The 14,069-nt window shown below is 37.0% G+C and overlaps 1 protein-coding gene across 1 annotated transcript; it reads right to left on the reverse strand.

Annotated features, from left to right (window-relative positions):
* Positions 1-8,621: 8,621 nt before the first annotated feature.
* LOC127970547 (forkhead box protein I1c-like) lies at positions 8,622-11,650 on the reverse strand. The gene is made up of 2 exons (XM_052573158.1): positions 10,920-11,650; positions 8,622-9,941 (listed from the first exon to the last, which is right to left on the reverse strand). Exons 1-2 carry the CDS (start codon positions 11,509-11,511, stop codon positions 9,382-9,384), a joined length of 1,152 nt encoding a protein of 383 aa, XP_052429118.1. The 5' UTR covers positions 11,512-11,650; the 3' UTR covers positions 8,622-9,381.
* Between the last annotated feature and the right edge of the window lie 2,419 nt (positions 11,651-14,069).

Consider the following 14,069-nt stretch of genomic DNA (forward strand, 5'->3'; position numbering starts at 1 on the left):
GTCTCCTCGACATGATGCTATCACACCAACCGGAGCGTCTGTGTGTGTGTGGGGGGGGCAGGTCAGAGTTCTGTTTCTCCCAGGACGGTAGGCGGAGATTACTATGAAAAGTGTCCTAGTGACATACATAGAGATGGGCAAAAGATTTGAAATCTATAACGACTTGTTTCAGCGATTCAGAGTCGACTCCTTACTTTAGAAGCCAATAACTTTAAAAATCGTGTACTTTTTGGTTTAATTACTTTGCACATTGTTTACGCTGATGGACAGCTACATCATACACTGTAATACAGGTAATTTTTGATTTCCCATCTGTGTGGCTCTTTAAGCTCTGTCAGTTACATTTAGAGTGCTTACACAATGATGATCTACAACAAAATGGAAAAGTTTCTCTGAAAAGTTTTGTGTACGTGTTGTCAAAACAATCCCTGTTCACATGGATCCGTGAAAATGACTAAAAATGTGGCATTATGCATGCCAGGCCAGTAGCTGACAATGTCACTTTGTAAAGAACCTTGCACATATGCCTACATATTTTTATAGTTTACAAGGAGACATTAATGGCATTGTTTTCCAAAATCTTTATTGAAGCTAGAAGCTAGAAGCAAAATTGTTGGTTGTGGTGGAAATGATCCAACAACTGTGGCACAGCTGTAACAATAAAACATTTAACTTATTTTAGATGATGATAGATTTAAATGTAATAAGCCATATTATTAAAAAGTGTTTTCATATAAGACTAAAATTCCATAAGTTTTAATAAAATCTGTTAATAAAAATTAGCCAGCTCCACTTCTCATATAGAAGCTTTGAAGTACATAAATATCCATATATAGTAGATTATACTTGTGTTTAATTCACTTGTTAGTGTTTTATTTGCGTGAAGCTGTGCCGACTATAGTGAACAGTGAGGGGATCAGCTTGTGGCTGCCAAAGAGAAAGAGAAAGAGAGAGAGCGAACACTTTTTTTATGTAAAGTGTTAGAGTTTGTTTTGTTTTTAACTGGGTGAATGTAGAGAAGCTGTTCCCTCCTCGCACCCCTATAGCTGCCCTTGTTGTCCCAGGGCAAGAGGTCGGCTGTACAATAGCGGCCCCTGTCCCAGTACTGCACAAAGGGCTGTCCATGACTATTAGTGTTAGGCGTTAGATGGTGAGCGGCTAATAGCTTATTACACCACTGTGGGGAGAGTGGCCCCTGGAGAGCTGCAAACTGCAATCCGGGTCCAATTAAAAAATAAAAGCAAAGAACAGAGGGACGGGGACACGGGGCAATGACACACATTCCTCTGTAGCCCCTAACATTTCACTTTCACACTCGCTCACTGATCGTCCAACCCTCTCTCTGCCTTCGGCCTGCCTCCAGCATTCAGCTCTATCTGCAAAAATAATAACTTTCATAACTTTCTTTGGTGTATCAGGTTGATTAAGTCACATTAACAATATTTGATTTGAATAAAGCATTAGAATAAAAACCTTTTACTGTGCAGCTTTCCATCTCTGTTAAACAGTTACTTCAGTACTGTTCTATACTGATTCCAGTGTTATGTCAGCACAGTTTCATAATTCTCTGGACCCCAGGAGGACTAAGAAACAGTTATACATATCAGTTTATTTGCATATAGCTAGTTTTCAGAATGGTGGTTGTAGTTACTAAATAGCATATGATTTTAAAGATGTGTACTAACCCCGTAGCATTCCTGGAAAATTTAACTAAGCACAAAGTGTTCCACGGGCAGTGCATTAATGCTTACAGGTTACTATAATAATGATTTGAAAGTTCACTAAGATAACATGACACTTCATTTGTTGACAAAAAAGTACAATGGAAAAACATTCATGAATTTACAGTCAATCTGCTGTCATGACTACTTGTGATCTTGTAAATCTGTTTAATTCTTGGCTTTATATGCATGTGATAATCATTATATAAGAAGTATTTTTACTTTAAAGGTGTACATTCTCCATCTTCTATTGTGACTTCATATCTCATATTGTGACTTTTTATCTCACATGACTGTGTATCATACTACATGAATACTATACCTCACAATGTGGCATTTTATCTCACAGTGTGATAACGTCTCACAAATATTTCTTTATACTCATATTGTGACTTTTTTAGATTACATGAATGTTACATCACAATGTGACTTAATATTTAATATTGTGACTATTTATCTCAAAGTGTGATTACATCTCTCAAATGTGACTTTATACTGTATCTCATAATGTGATTTTTTTATCCTGCATCATGACTATACCTTTCAGTTTTGACTTTAAACTAAACTAAACTAAACTAAACTAAACTAAACTAAACTAAATGTCTCATGACATGACACTATGGGCCCTATCTTGCACCCAGCGCAATTGACTTTGTACACCGACGCATGTGTCATTCCTATTTTGCACCCGCGCAAAGCGCGCTTTTCCCTCCACAGAAGCACGTCGCTAAACTAGTGAATGAACTTGCGCTCCCTGGGCGGATCAGCGCAAAAAAAGAGGCGTGTTCCAGCGCAAACAATCCCTGGTGCTATTTTGCTGTTCCATTAAGCAATTGCGCCACTGACCAGAAAAAACCTAGTCTAAAGTCAGTGGCGCGTTGCGCGCTGTTCATTATGCTATTTTAAGGGCGCATGTTTGACCTTAATGTATATAGCGTGCACAACGCGCATACACTTTGCTCATATAATCTACACAGATTTTTATTAAGATTCATAAATTGTTACACTAAAAAAATATTAACACATGAGATGACGGAAATCATTGTGGTGTGTCACGAAGATGTGAAAAAATAGGCATAAATCTTGCTTACAAATTATTCAGGCTAATTGTAGTAATTAAGGATCAGACCTGTTTGCCCAATAGTGGCAATACATATATGTATATAAGGACATCTGACAAATTGGTTTGTCCGTCAAGAACCAGAAAAAAAAATCGATGAAACAGTTGTGGCTATTTCCTCCCACGCCTGTTTAACCGACGCTATTTTGGGTGGGTTTCTCCCATCCCCATACAACACAATTTCTCTGTCTTTCACTGCTCTTACAAGAACATCAGTCTCCTCGGCTGTGAACCGCTCCTGGCGTGCGCCTGGTAAATACGCCATAATAATAGCAATCCATAATGGAACTTGCGCACCTGCTTTTAAAGGGAATGTTGGATGACGCTCTGATTGGTTTATTTCACGTTACGCCCAAACCACACCTATGAATAATGAAGCTACTTCAGACCCACCCATTTTAGATTTGCGCCGGGCGCAAGAGCCATTTATCCCGCCGGAAAATTAGCAACAGCGCCGAGACCCGCCCACAAACTTACTTGCGCTTCGCGCTTTGACACTTGCGTTTCAGATCGTTTAAATAGGGCCCAATGAGACTATGGGCCCTATCTTGCACCCAGCGCAATTGACTTTGTACACCGACGCATGTGTCATTCCTATTTTGCACCCGCGCAAAGCGCGCTTTTCCCTCCACAGAAGCACGTCGCTAAACTAGTGAATGAACTTGCGCTCCCTGGGCGGATCAGCGCAAAAAAAGAGGCGTGTTCCAGCGCAAACAATCCCTGGTGCTATTTTGCTGTTCCATTAAGCAATTGCGCCACTGACCAGAAAAAACCTAGTCTAAAGTCAGTGGCGCGTTGCGCGCTGTTCATTATGCTATTTTAAGGGCGCATGTTTGACCTTAATGTATATAGCGTGCACAACGCGCATACACTTTGCTCATATAATCTACACAGATTTTTATTAAGATTCATAAATTGTTACACTAAAAAAATATTAACACATGAGATGACGGAAATCATTGTGGTGTGTCACGAAGATGTGAAAAAATAGGCATAAATCTTGCTTACAAATTATTCAGGCTAATTGTAGTAATTAAGGATCAGACCTGTTTGCCCAATAGTGGCAATACATATATGTATATAAGGACATCTGACAAATTGGTTTGTCCGTCAAGAACCAGAAAAAAAAATCGATGAAACAGTTGTGGCTATTTCCTCCCACGCCTGTTTAACCGACGCTATTTTGGGTGGGTTTCTCCCATCCCCATACAACACAATTTCTCTGTCTTTCACTGCTCTTACAAGAACATCAGTCTCCTCGGCTGTGAACCGCTCCTGGCGTGCGCCTGGTAAATACGCCATAATAATAGCAATCCATAATGGAACTTGCGCACCTGCTTTTAAAGGGAATGTTGGATGACGCTCTGATTGGTTTATTTCACGTTACGCCCAAACCACACCTATGAATAATGAAGCTACTTCAGACCCACCCATTTTAGATTTGCGCCGGGCGCAAGAGCCATTTATCCCGCCGGAAAATTAGCAACAGCGCCGAGACCCGCCCACAAACTTACTTGCGCTTCGCGCTTTGACACTTGCGTTTCAGATCGTTTAAATAGGGCCCTATATCTCTGGTTGTGGCTTTAAATCTCATAATATGACTTTTTATCTTGCAGTTTGACATTATACCTCAATGTGGCTTTAACTGTTATTTTATATGTCATAATGTGACTTTTTATCTTGGAGTGTGATTCATAACTTATAATATGACTATTATATCTCACAATGTTTCTTTTTTCATGCACTCTGACTATATCTCTAAATTGTGACATATCTCATAATGTGATTTTTAATCTTGCAGTTTGATTATCCAGTATCTTCCAGTTGCAACTTCATATTTCACAGTGGTACCTTTATATAATGTGACATTTTATTCTTCAGTGTAACTATACCTAAAAATTCAAACTGTATCTCTCAATATATATATATAAAAAGTTGTTTTTGTTTTTTTGTCAGTTTGAAAATATATCTGAATTGCAACTCTGGTAATGTAACTTTATAGTTTAAAATGTGACTAATATTTTTCTGAGTCCATATCTCCTAATTGTGAATGTATACATCATTATGTGACTTTTTATCTCAAAGTTGCAACTTTATAACTTACAATAATAAATGAATCCTGCAAAAAAAAAAAAAAAAATTATAAAAGTTCTATTTTCCTGTTGGGATGGTCAGGTGTAAAAGAGGAGCTAAAAGGGTTCACGTAGTGTCCATTTGTCCCCAGAGATGGGCTGTAGAGTTTTCACCCCACTGCAACGGAGCTACAAGTGCCCCCTCCTCCCATTGATGCAGGTGTGGGATCTGCTTTGTTGATCATAATCCTCTGTGCGGAAGAGCCGCTGAGTGTGTCTGACTCCACCCCCTGACCCCCCACCCCTACCCTGAAGCCCGTGCACTGACCGTTTCCTGGGCGACCTCATGGGATCCGACAGGCGTAAAAATAATGATGGACACCTTAGCCACCGCTGACCCGCCCTGACTCGCCCCTGACTCGCCTGCTCCACATGAGAGGTAACGCAACCACTTAACTGAGGCCCCGTTGATACACACACCTACGGGACAGACATACACACTCATTCACACACATGCACTTAACTGCTTCCTGCTGAGAGCTATTTTCCCTTTTCTTCTTTATCAGGAGGGGGCCCTTTTACACTTAAACTTCAAAATACACAGTCTGAAAAATGATAAAAACAGCTCATTTGTGAACAAACCCTCTGTTTACTAAAGGATATGGACGCTGGTGAGTGTTCATCTTTGAAACTATTCATGTTGTAGCCATTGATCCGGTGAAATATCAATCATAATTAATATTTGCCAACACTGTTTCCATTTCAGATATGCGGTGTCATAAAAACATGTTTTTGCCTAAAATAAAGTTCCAATAACCTTCAGTGACCTCAGTGACCCGAAACGCTCTGGTTCTGCACCTGAATGCTCAGCGGTTCTCAGAGAGAGCATGAGAAAAACTGATTGTGTGTGAAGGTTTGTCTCGGATCCAGACAGTGTGTTAGAGGAGAGCTGAGGTGGGCTGTTTCTCTCAGCTTAGCACTAGGAAAGCGATGTAATACTTTAATTACAGTCCTTTATCACTCACTCTAAAGCCCTCATATTTCTCACCTCCCAGACATGTAGCAGCTCGTTTACAGTAGACTAGAGAAACACGGCAGCTCAGCACAAACACAGACACACAGAGTCAGACATCCTACACTCTTGAACATGGATCTTGATCACAAGTGCACGGGGAGTAGAAGAGAACATGTCAAAGTCTCATCCATTATCATACAAACATCGCTGTGCTAGTATGACTTAAAAAAAAAACTGCCACGGAAAACTATTTGAACCAAAAAAACGAATTATTTTGTCTAAGATGTACATCAGTTGTCTTTCATTTTGATATCAAGGCCTGAGGCGGTAGGAAAGGCAGCATTTGACTTACGTAACATCAAAAATACTTTTTATTTGATTGTCAGGTTAATGAATGGAGTCTAGTTGGGCTAAATGAAATAATGAAATGGCTCAGGCTATTGCCTGATGATAATATATTGAAGTTATATATTTTACATTGTATAAAGAAACAAAAAGCGATCTGAACTCATATAACCTATAGACGTCACATCCTGTAAAAATGGTGTTCATTGGAGAATATTGGTAAATATTGGAAAATATTGATCTAATAGAAAACACATGTACAGTACAGTATGCTTTTTTCTTCTGATCATTAAGGGTATAGGAAAATATAAACAAATGAATCAGTATATTGGTAATTTTTTCTCTGACAGTTTATATTTTAGGGTTTGACTGCAAATGTAACATTCATAATGCTAGATTTACTCAATTATGACTTTGTGATTTTTAAAACTAGACAGTTATGATTAGACAATTTAAATTGATCTGGACTTGAATAGAAAAGACTGGAGTGTCACACACATGATGTTTGTACAAAATAATAATAATTTCCACAGTTTATTCATTTGATCGTGGTCATGTTTTATGAATTCTTCCTTTATTTTAGGTAATTCATGGTTGTACTGATTAATTCTCTCATTTTTAATTTAGATAAATTGTGGCCACGGTTTAACAAAAAGTAGACAACATATAATGTGTGTGTATATATGTATATATATATGATGAGCAAACAGGGCTGGGTGCGGGCAGGGGGCAGTTGATTTCCTGATGTCCCAGGAATTTACTAAGCACAGAGCGTCAGCCCCGACTAATTGAAAAAGTCATATTTGGCAGTAGGGTAAAGTGCTCAGTGTAAAAATCTGCCTTGCGTGGTGTCTGAGTAAATATGGCGACTCAGAAGATAATAAATAAGCTCCGGCCCCCTCCAAATTCTAATTATTACTGTGGCTTCATCTGAGGCGATAAAGACCACTGTGATTAGTGAGTTGACAACATGTGACTAATTGTAGTTAATTGAGTATATTATATAATAATATAATGTAATATAATATAATGTAATATAATATACATGCAGTATACATACAGAATTTAGAAATGTAGAAAACAGTCTTGTTTAATTTGTGCTTTCATTTTGTTTCTCTGTACCTGAAATTGACTGGCCTCCACCCAAAGCCACACATCTCCATCTCCTCCTGGGTGGCACTGCCCTGCTTACTGAGGGAATTTCTCAATGGGAGTTTTTTTCTCCCTTTAATCTCTAAACAAGCACTTGGGTCTGTCCCGCTTTTACTCAGACAGTTGTAATGAAGAGAGGACAAAAGGAGGCGGGCAACCCCATTTAATTCATCACACTTCAGTGCGCTTTAATCCCATCAAAAGTTGTTCTATATATGTGCTCTTTGTAGATAAAAGACTTTAAAAATCATAAAGATATCAATAGCAAAAATGATTTTATACTTGGAGAGATGTTTGTAATCAAATGTGGTATTTTAACACACAAGCACACAGTAAGAGCTGATCTGGCATACACAGAACAATAGTGGTACTGTTTCTGTGGCACTGAGTAATAAGACAGAAACCTCAGCTTTGTTATCTGTGTTATTTTTCTGGTTTCTTCTCATAATGTATTGCCACAGAAACACCATCTTGAAATACACCTGAGCTCTGCACAGGACTGTTGGTATGATGATGCTGATGTTACTCAGTCTCGGAGATTTGAAAATATACGTTGTGCAACTGTCTGTGTCAGGAATATTTAGTCACAAAGATTACAGAACGCATAGACATGTTTGCTTATTTTGTTTTGAACTACTCAGCTCTTGTGAAAAGCATGGGTAAGAAACATATATATTTTTCATATCACCTAAAGAGAAAAAGCCATTATTGTCAGTATTCTATATAGAATCATTCACAACAGGAGTTTAGTTATTGTTTTAATACATTTCTCAGCTATTGTTTATGCTGCAATAAAAATCTAAGATGTTTAAAGTCAGTGCACATATGCTTCACGCCTGTCTAATTGAAAATTAACAAAATGTATGTTTTGTTGTGATTTTTATATGTAACCTATATGCTGAGTCATTTTATATTTTTATATATATTTTATATTTATACATAAAATGTTATATTTAAATAAAGTTTTAAAATTACAAAATGTTCCACATTTGCATTTGATGTTTTTTTATTTTTAATAATTTTAATGCTTGAATTAAATATTTGTTTGTCATTAAAAATGCTTTATTTGGCCTTAGTTTAGATCGAATGTGCACAGTTGACAGTTACAGGCTATACGTTCAGGAGTTGTTCAAGGTGGGGGAAATAAAAATAAAATAAATAAAATAAGTTTTTATAAAACAAAAAACTGAGATTCAGATTTGGAATTCTTTATTTTCTTTAAAAAAAATTATTTTGCAGAAACTGCAGAAAAATAATAAATGTAGTGACTTTTATCAGTGTAAAGATCTTCACCTATGAAATATCATTTAAAAATCAAGTGAGTTAATGATGACAATTAATAATTCACTTATTACCTTACTTACTTTTATGTTCATAGCTTACCAGACCACATATTTTTCTGCATAAAGGATAAACTGCGAGATACATAACTTAATATAAATAGTAAAAAAAATAATAATAAAAAGTGTGTATAATAAAACAACTGCATTTACAAAAAATACACAGTAGAAGAGGGAAAAGGAGACACAGAGAACGTTTTTCGATATTGAACAATACTGAAACTTGGCAACGGATACCAATGCAATCCCCCCATCAAACTATTTAAGACTATTATAAATGCAAACTAAAAGGATAAATCCATTTAAATTAGTGCATAATCACACAAAAAGGCACATAATATAGAAATCTGTTCAAAAAAGACATAAAAGAATCCAATGCATAACTATTAGATAGATTTTTCACAGAATAAAATTTGTTTTGACCAGTGTTTTACTCCAGATTTCACTCATTTGGTGGCTGTCAGTGCGTAAATGTTGCGTTTAATTGAATGTTATCTGCTTAAGGCCTGTCGCATTACAGCAGCGAATACACAGTGCTGAAATCTAATAAGTCTCTTTTTGTTTTTTGTTTTTTTTTAGAAACGCGTCGTATGTAGGCTATTCACGAGTGACAGATTCATAACTCCGTTCCGTCTCGAGGGTAAATGAGACTGTTCACACTGAAGCTGTTGTAGAAGTGTCCGTTGAACTGCGCGCTCTGGCCGCCGGTAAAAGAGTTATAGTACATTCCACGGTTGACATGCACGCTGTCCTGCAGCTCACCTGCTCCACCTGCGTCAGGCGCTGAGCTGGCGTGGTACGGGCTCAAGGCGCTGATATTTCGGCTGGACAGTTCGTTTACAAGTCCCAGAGAGCCCTGTCTGCTAGACTGAGTGGAAGACGAGCTTAAAGCTGACATACTATTGAAGAAGTTGTTGAAGCACGGAGTGCTGGCGAGGCCCGCCGGAGAGGCGCCCTTGTGGCTGTCATTGGCCGCCTCAGTGTCAGGAGATGCGGGTCCGGTGAGGTGAGGGCTGTCGGTGGGTTTGAGCCCTGCGAGCTGTCGGTCCTCCTCCAGTTTTGCGTTGCTGGTAACACCTGTGCTGGAGTCAGACCTGCGCTTCCTTTTTCTACGAAAGTTGCCGTTGTCGAACATCTTCTCACAGTTGGGGTCTAGAGTCCAGTAGTTTCCTTTGCCTTCGAACAATACAGAGAGTTGTTATTAGAACCCAAATCTAGCAACTTTCCATGCAAAAGCTATTAATAGTGAAATTCGATTGTTCGTAAATTGCACTATTGGGTGAGAAATAAGCCCGTCTGTGGTTAATGAGAAATCTGTATTAGGCTATATTCATGTAACCATAGACTATATGTAGGCCTAATTGTATATTTTTGATAAAGTTAAACTGGTTTCTGTTTGTGTCATAAAACTGAGATTTTTATGATTTAATGATGTGTAGTAACCATCAAAAACAAATAAAATAGCCTACTTTACCTGAGCATTCACCAAATACACAACTTAGTTTTCATTAATATTATAGATAATATTAAAGAACATACACGTTTTTTTTTTCCAATATAACTTTTTATATAGGCTATAACTACTAATTGTGAATTTAAAGACGTTTACTTAAGGTTTTCCACTTGGCCAAAATGTGCCTTTTACTTGAAATTACAAAATAATAATATATAATAAATTGTAGTGTAATTTTGTTTGTTATAGCCTATACCCCCCTCCTCAAGGAGCACACACACACACACACACACACACACACATATATATATATATATATATATATATATATATATATATACATATATGTGTGTGTGTGTGTGTGTGTGTATAGGTCATTTTTGTCATATTAAAACAGAAAGGATTAATTTTTATTAGACAGACAAAATATTTTAAATTTTTAGGCACTAATATAGACGTTTTTAAATATTTATAACATTCATTTATAACATTTAAAACACAAATGTATAACATAATTTTTCATAGAAAGTTTTTCATAGAAAAAATTTTTCTTTTTTTCTGCAATAATCTTACATTGCTATTTCTTAGTTATTCAAATTTGTTCAAGTAATTTGTGATCTCAAGTCATTTATTTATGAACTGTGCTTAATTGATCTATGAGCGTCACGTCACTGACCCGTATGCAAAGGTGCATCACTCACCCGGGTCGTCTTCGTCCCGCGGCACTTTTTTAAAGCAGTCATTCAGTGAAAGGTTGTGCCTAATGGAGTTCTGCCATCCCGCCTTACTCTTCTTATAAAACGGGAAATTGTCCGCCACATATTGATATATCTGGCTCAAAGTTAACTTCTTCTCGTGCGCGTTCTGTATTGCCATGGCTATCAGAGCCGAGTACGAGTAAGGCGGGCGCACGAGCTTTAACAGTTCCTCTTGGCTCGCGATGGAGAGCCAGCCCAAGTCCGGACCGGCGAACCCGGAGGAGTTGGTGAGATATTGCCTCTGAGAGCCGTAAGCCGGAGGGATGAACGACGGGCTGTTGTTGCCATGTATGTAAGACGAAGAGGAGTTAACACTGGGTCCATTGAGCCACAGGTATGGGTTTGGGGTCGCGTAGTCCCCCAGGCCGTAGCCCGCTGGTCTCTGCGCCGCAGGTAGACTCTGTTGGTGGTAAACACTGAAGTTGTCACAATACACGGCCATATCCGGTGTCTCGTGCGCGCTTTTTGGCAGTTGCTGGAGAGGGATGACAGCAGCGTTACTATTGTTATGGATCTGCGCGTCGATGGTGTTCATATCTCCAGTGCCTTTAAGGCAAATGTTTGTCTCTGGAGCCCACGCTCTCACAGTAACGCACAATGCAATCTCTGACGGTCTGTTTAAAAGCAACAAGTGGCTGCGTTTTGTGAGGGAGTTTAGTCATATATACACTCAAGTGCAGCAAATACGGTGTCTAATCTGGTATTCTTGTCTCTTTCAGCCAATAGATCACAAGCTCCTCGAAGTAGGCGTGGCGTATAGACTTGGATTGCAGGGAGATGATTAAAAAGTCATTCATAAACAGACGGACTAAAGGCTTGTTAAAATGAATACCCAATGTATCTCTCCCTCGGTGTGTGTCTCTGTGTGTGTATTCGAAAATAATTCAGCAAAATAAAAAATGATGTTTGTATTTATATTGTCAACAGAATGTGTTGCGTCTGTCTTTCTGAAATCACAGTTCATTTGAAAAACATCAGAAAAACAATTTGTGGGAATTGAACACAACCATTTATGACATTTACAGCCACTAAAAAATTGTAATGATCTACGCTACAGAAATAGATTAGGCCTACTACAAAAATGTAAATGACCATCATGCCGAATTTAATTAGATAACCTGGGCTGCGTTTCCCAAAACCATAGTTGCTAACCTGTTGGTTGGCAATAGGAAACTTAGTTAGCAACTATGGTTTTAGGAAACGCACCCCATATTGTCCGAAACGGTTAATTTTAATTGTATAAAATTATGTATAATTCTTAGCCTATTATTTTAACAAATTAATCTGTTCTAAATAAATGTGCACAATTCCTAGGTCTATATATTTAATCGTTTCATTAAATAATTAAATAAAAATACTGTAATCCGTTACAAAAAAAGTTTAATTTAGTAAATATGAGTTCATGATTTTAAGATGAGTTATGATGTGATGTGAAGTAGGCTAATTATATTATTTTTCACATTTGCAAAGAAATTGTAGCTAGAAATGCTGCTTAGAAAGAATTCTGTAACATAATATGTGCTTTGCAACCAGTTTATAGCCTCGTAATCAGTTGACATTTTAAATTCATCTTTATGTTTTGGAGTTTTAAAATGACAATGTCACAATTTCAAGAACATAAATGTTGATCGAAATTTAGAAGCCTCTAACTTTTTTAATTCGTCAGTTATTCACACTTCTCGACTGGTTTCTGTTCCAGCAGTGTTCACGTTTTCTTTTCTTTTCTTTTCTTTTCTTTTCTTTTCTTTTCTTTTCTTTTCTTTTCTTTCTAATTTCAACAATGTTCGAAAACATTTTAACAACAAATAACCTAATTATTCAGTAATTCAGTCAAAACATTTCGACGAAGACCCACTTGATAGCCCTATTGTACACCATTACAAACGAGCTGCTGTTCATAAACGTCCTTCTGAATATAATGAATGAACTAATCATCAGGGTCCTAGGCGGTCCGTGCCAGGTATCCACCAATTATTATGATCTTCTTTCTTGCACAATTAGCCTATTAGATCAGTCGCTATATTTTATATATATATATATATATATATATATATATATATATATATATATATATATATATATATATATATATATATATATATATATATATATATATATATATATATATATATATATATATAATTTTTATTTTTTAATTTAATTATTTTTGTCTCGCAGGGGGCTTTTCGCCATAATTCCATTCCACAGGAGACATGTGCCTTGCTGCGCCTGTGTTATTGCGCCACCTAACGTTGAAAGTGGATTAGTGATTGGTGACGTTTTTGATTAGTGCATTGATGTTGGCCTACTTGCATCATGACATTTCTGATCATCGGAAATACCGAACTACTCTAATTCTGACCTAAACAAGCCGTTCCAAACACACCACAAATCTAACGAGGTTCTCTGCGTCTCCCTATAAAATATGTGGTTTTATAGGAAACTAAATTGCTATTTTTTTATTTCGCATATATTTTACTGGATTAAAGACTCTCCGATTTTCCGAATGAATCCCACTGAATCGTGAACACTTTCAGACCTTTTGCCAACTCGTTCGTCATATTCTTTCATCATTAGTTCTGGATTCCATAGCCTATATACTGTATAAATTATTTTATATTTAAGAAGTGCTATTTGAGCTGGGGCACTATACAGACATTTCACTTCAGTATGCCTGAGTCTAGCGAGAGATGCTCCTGTCCTGTGTAACGTTAGATTCATAATTGTTTTCAGATGCACATTCAGTGTTGATTTATTTCACCACTAGATGGAGCTAGATTCATTCAGAAACATTTCAAATGGCCCTGCTCCAATAAGCAAGTATGTATTTGAAGGAAATGTCAGATTTTGCAGACAGATTCAGTAAAGCTATCTTAATGTGTCGATCGTTTTTTTTTTTTTTTTTTTTTTTTACAATTTATTAATGGATTTATTTGACTTTATTGAAACATACTAGTATAGTAGTCTATCATGATAAATAGAGTAACAAAATGCTTTTAAACAATTTGTTTTAATTAACAGTAACAATAACAGAGACAAAGGTAGGTGAATTCAAAGCACAGTGTTTATTTTGTAATTCAAGTACTCGGTGAA

Source organism: Carassius gibelio, chromosome B13, assembly GCF_023724105.1.
Source record: "Carassius gibelio isolate Cgi1373 ecotype wild population from Czech Republic chromosome B13, carGib1.2-hapl.c, whole genome shotgun sequence".
Classification (NCBI taxonomy): domain Eukaryota; kingdom Metazoa; phylum Chordata; class Actinopteri; order Cypriniformes; family Cyprinidae; genus Carassius; species Carassius gibelio.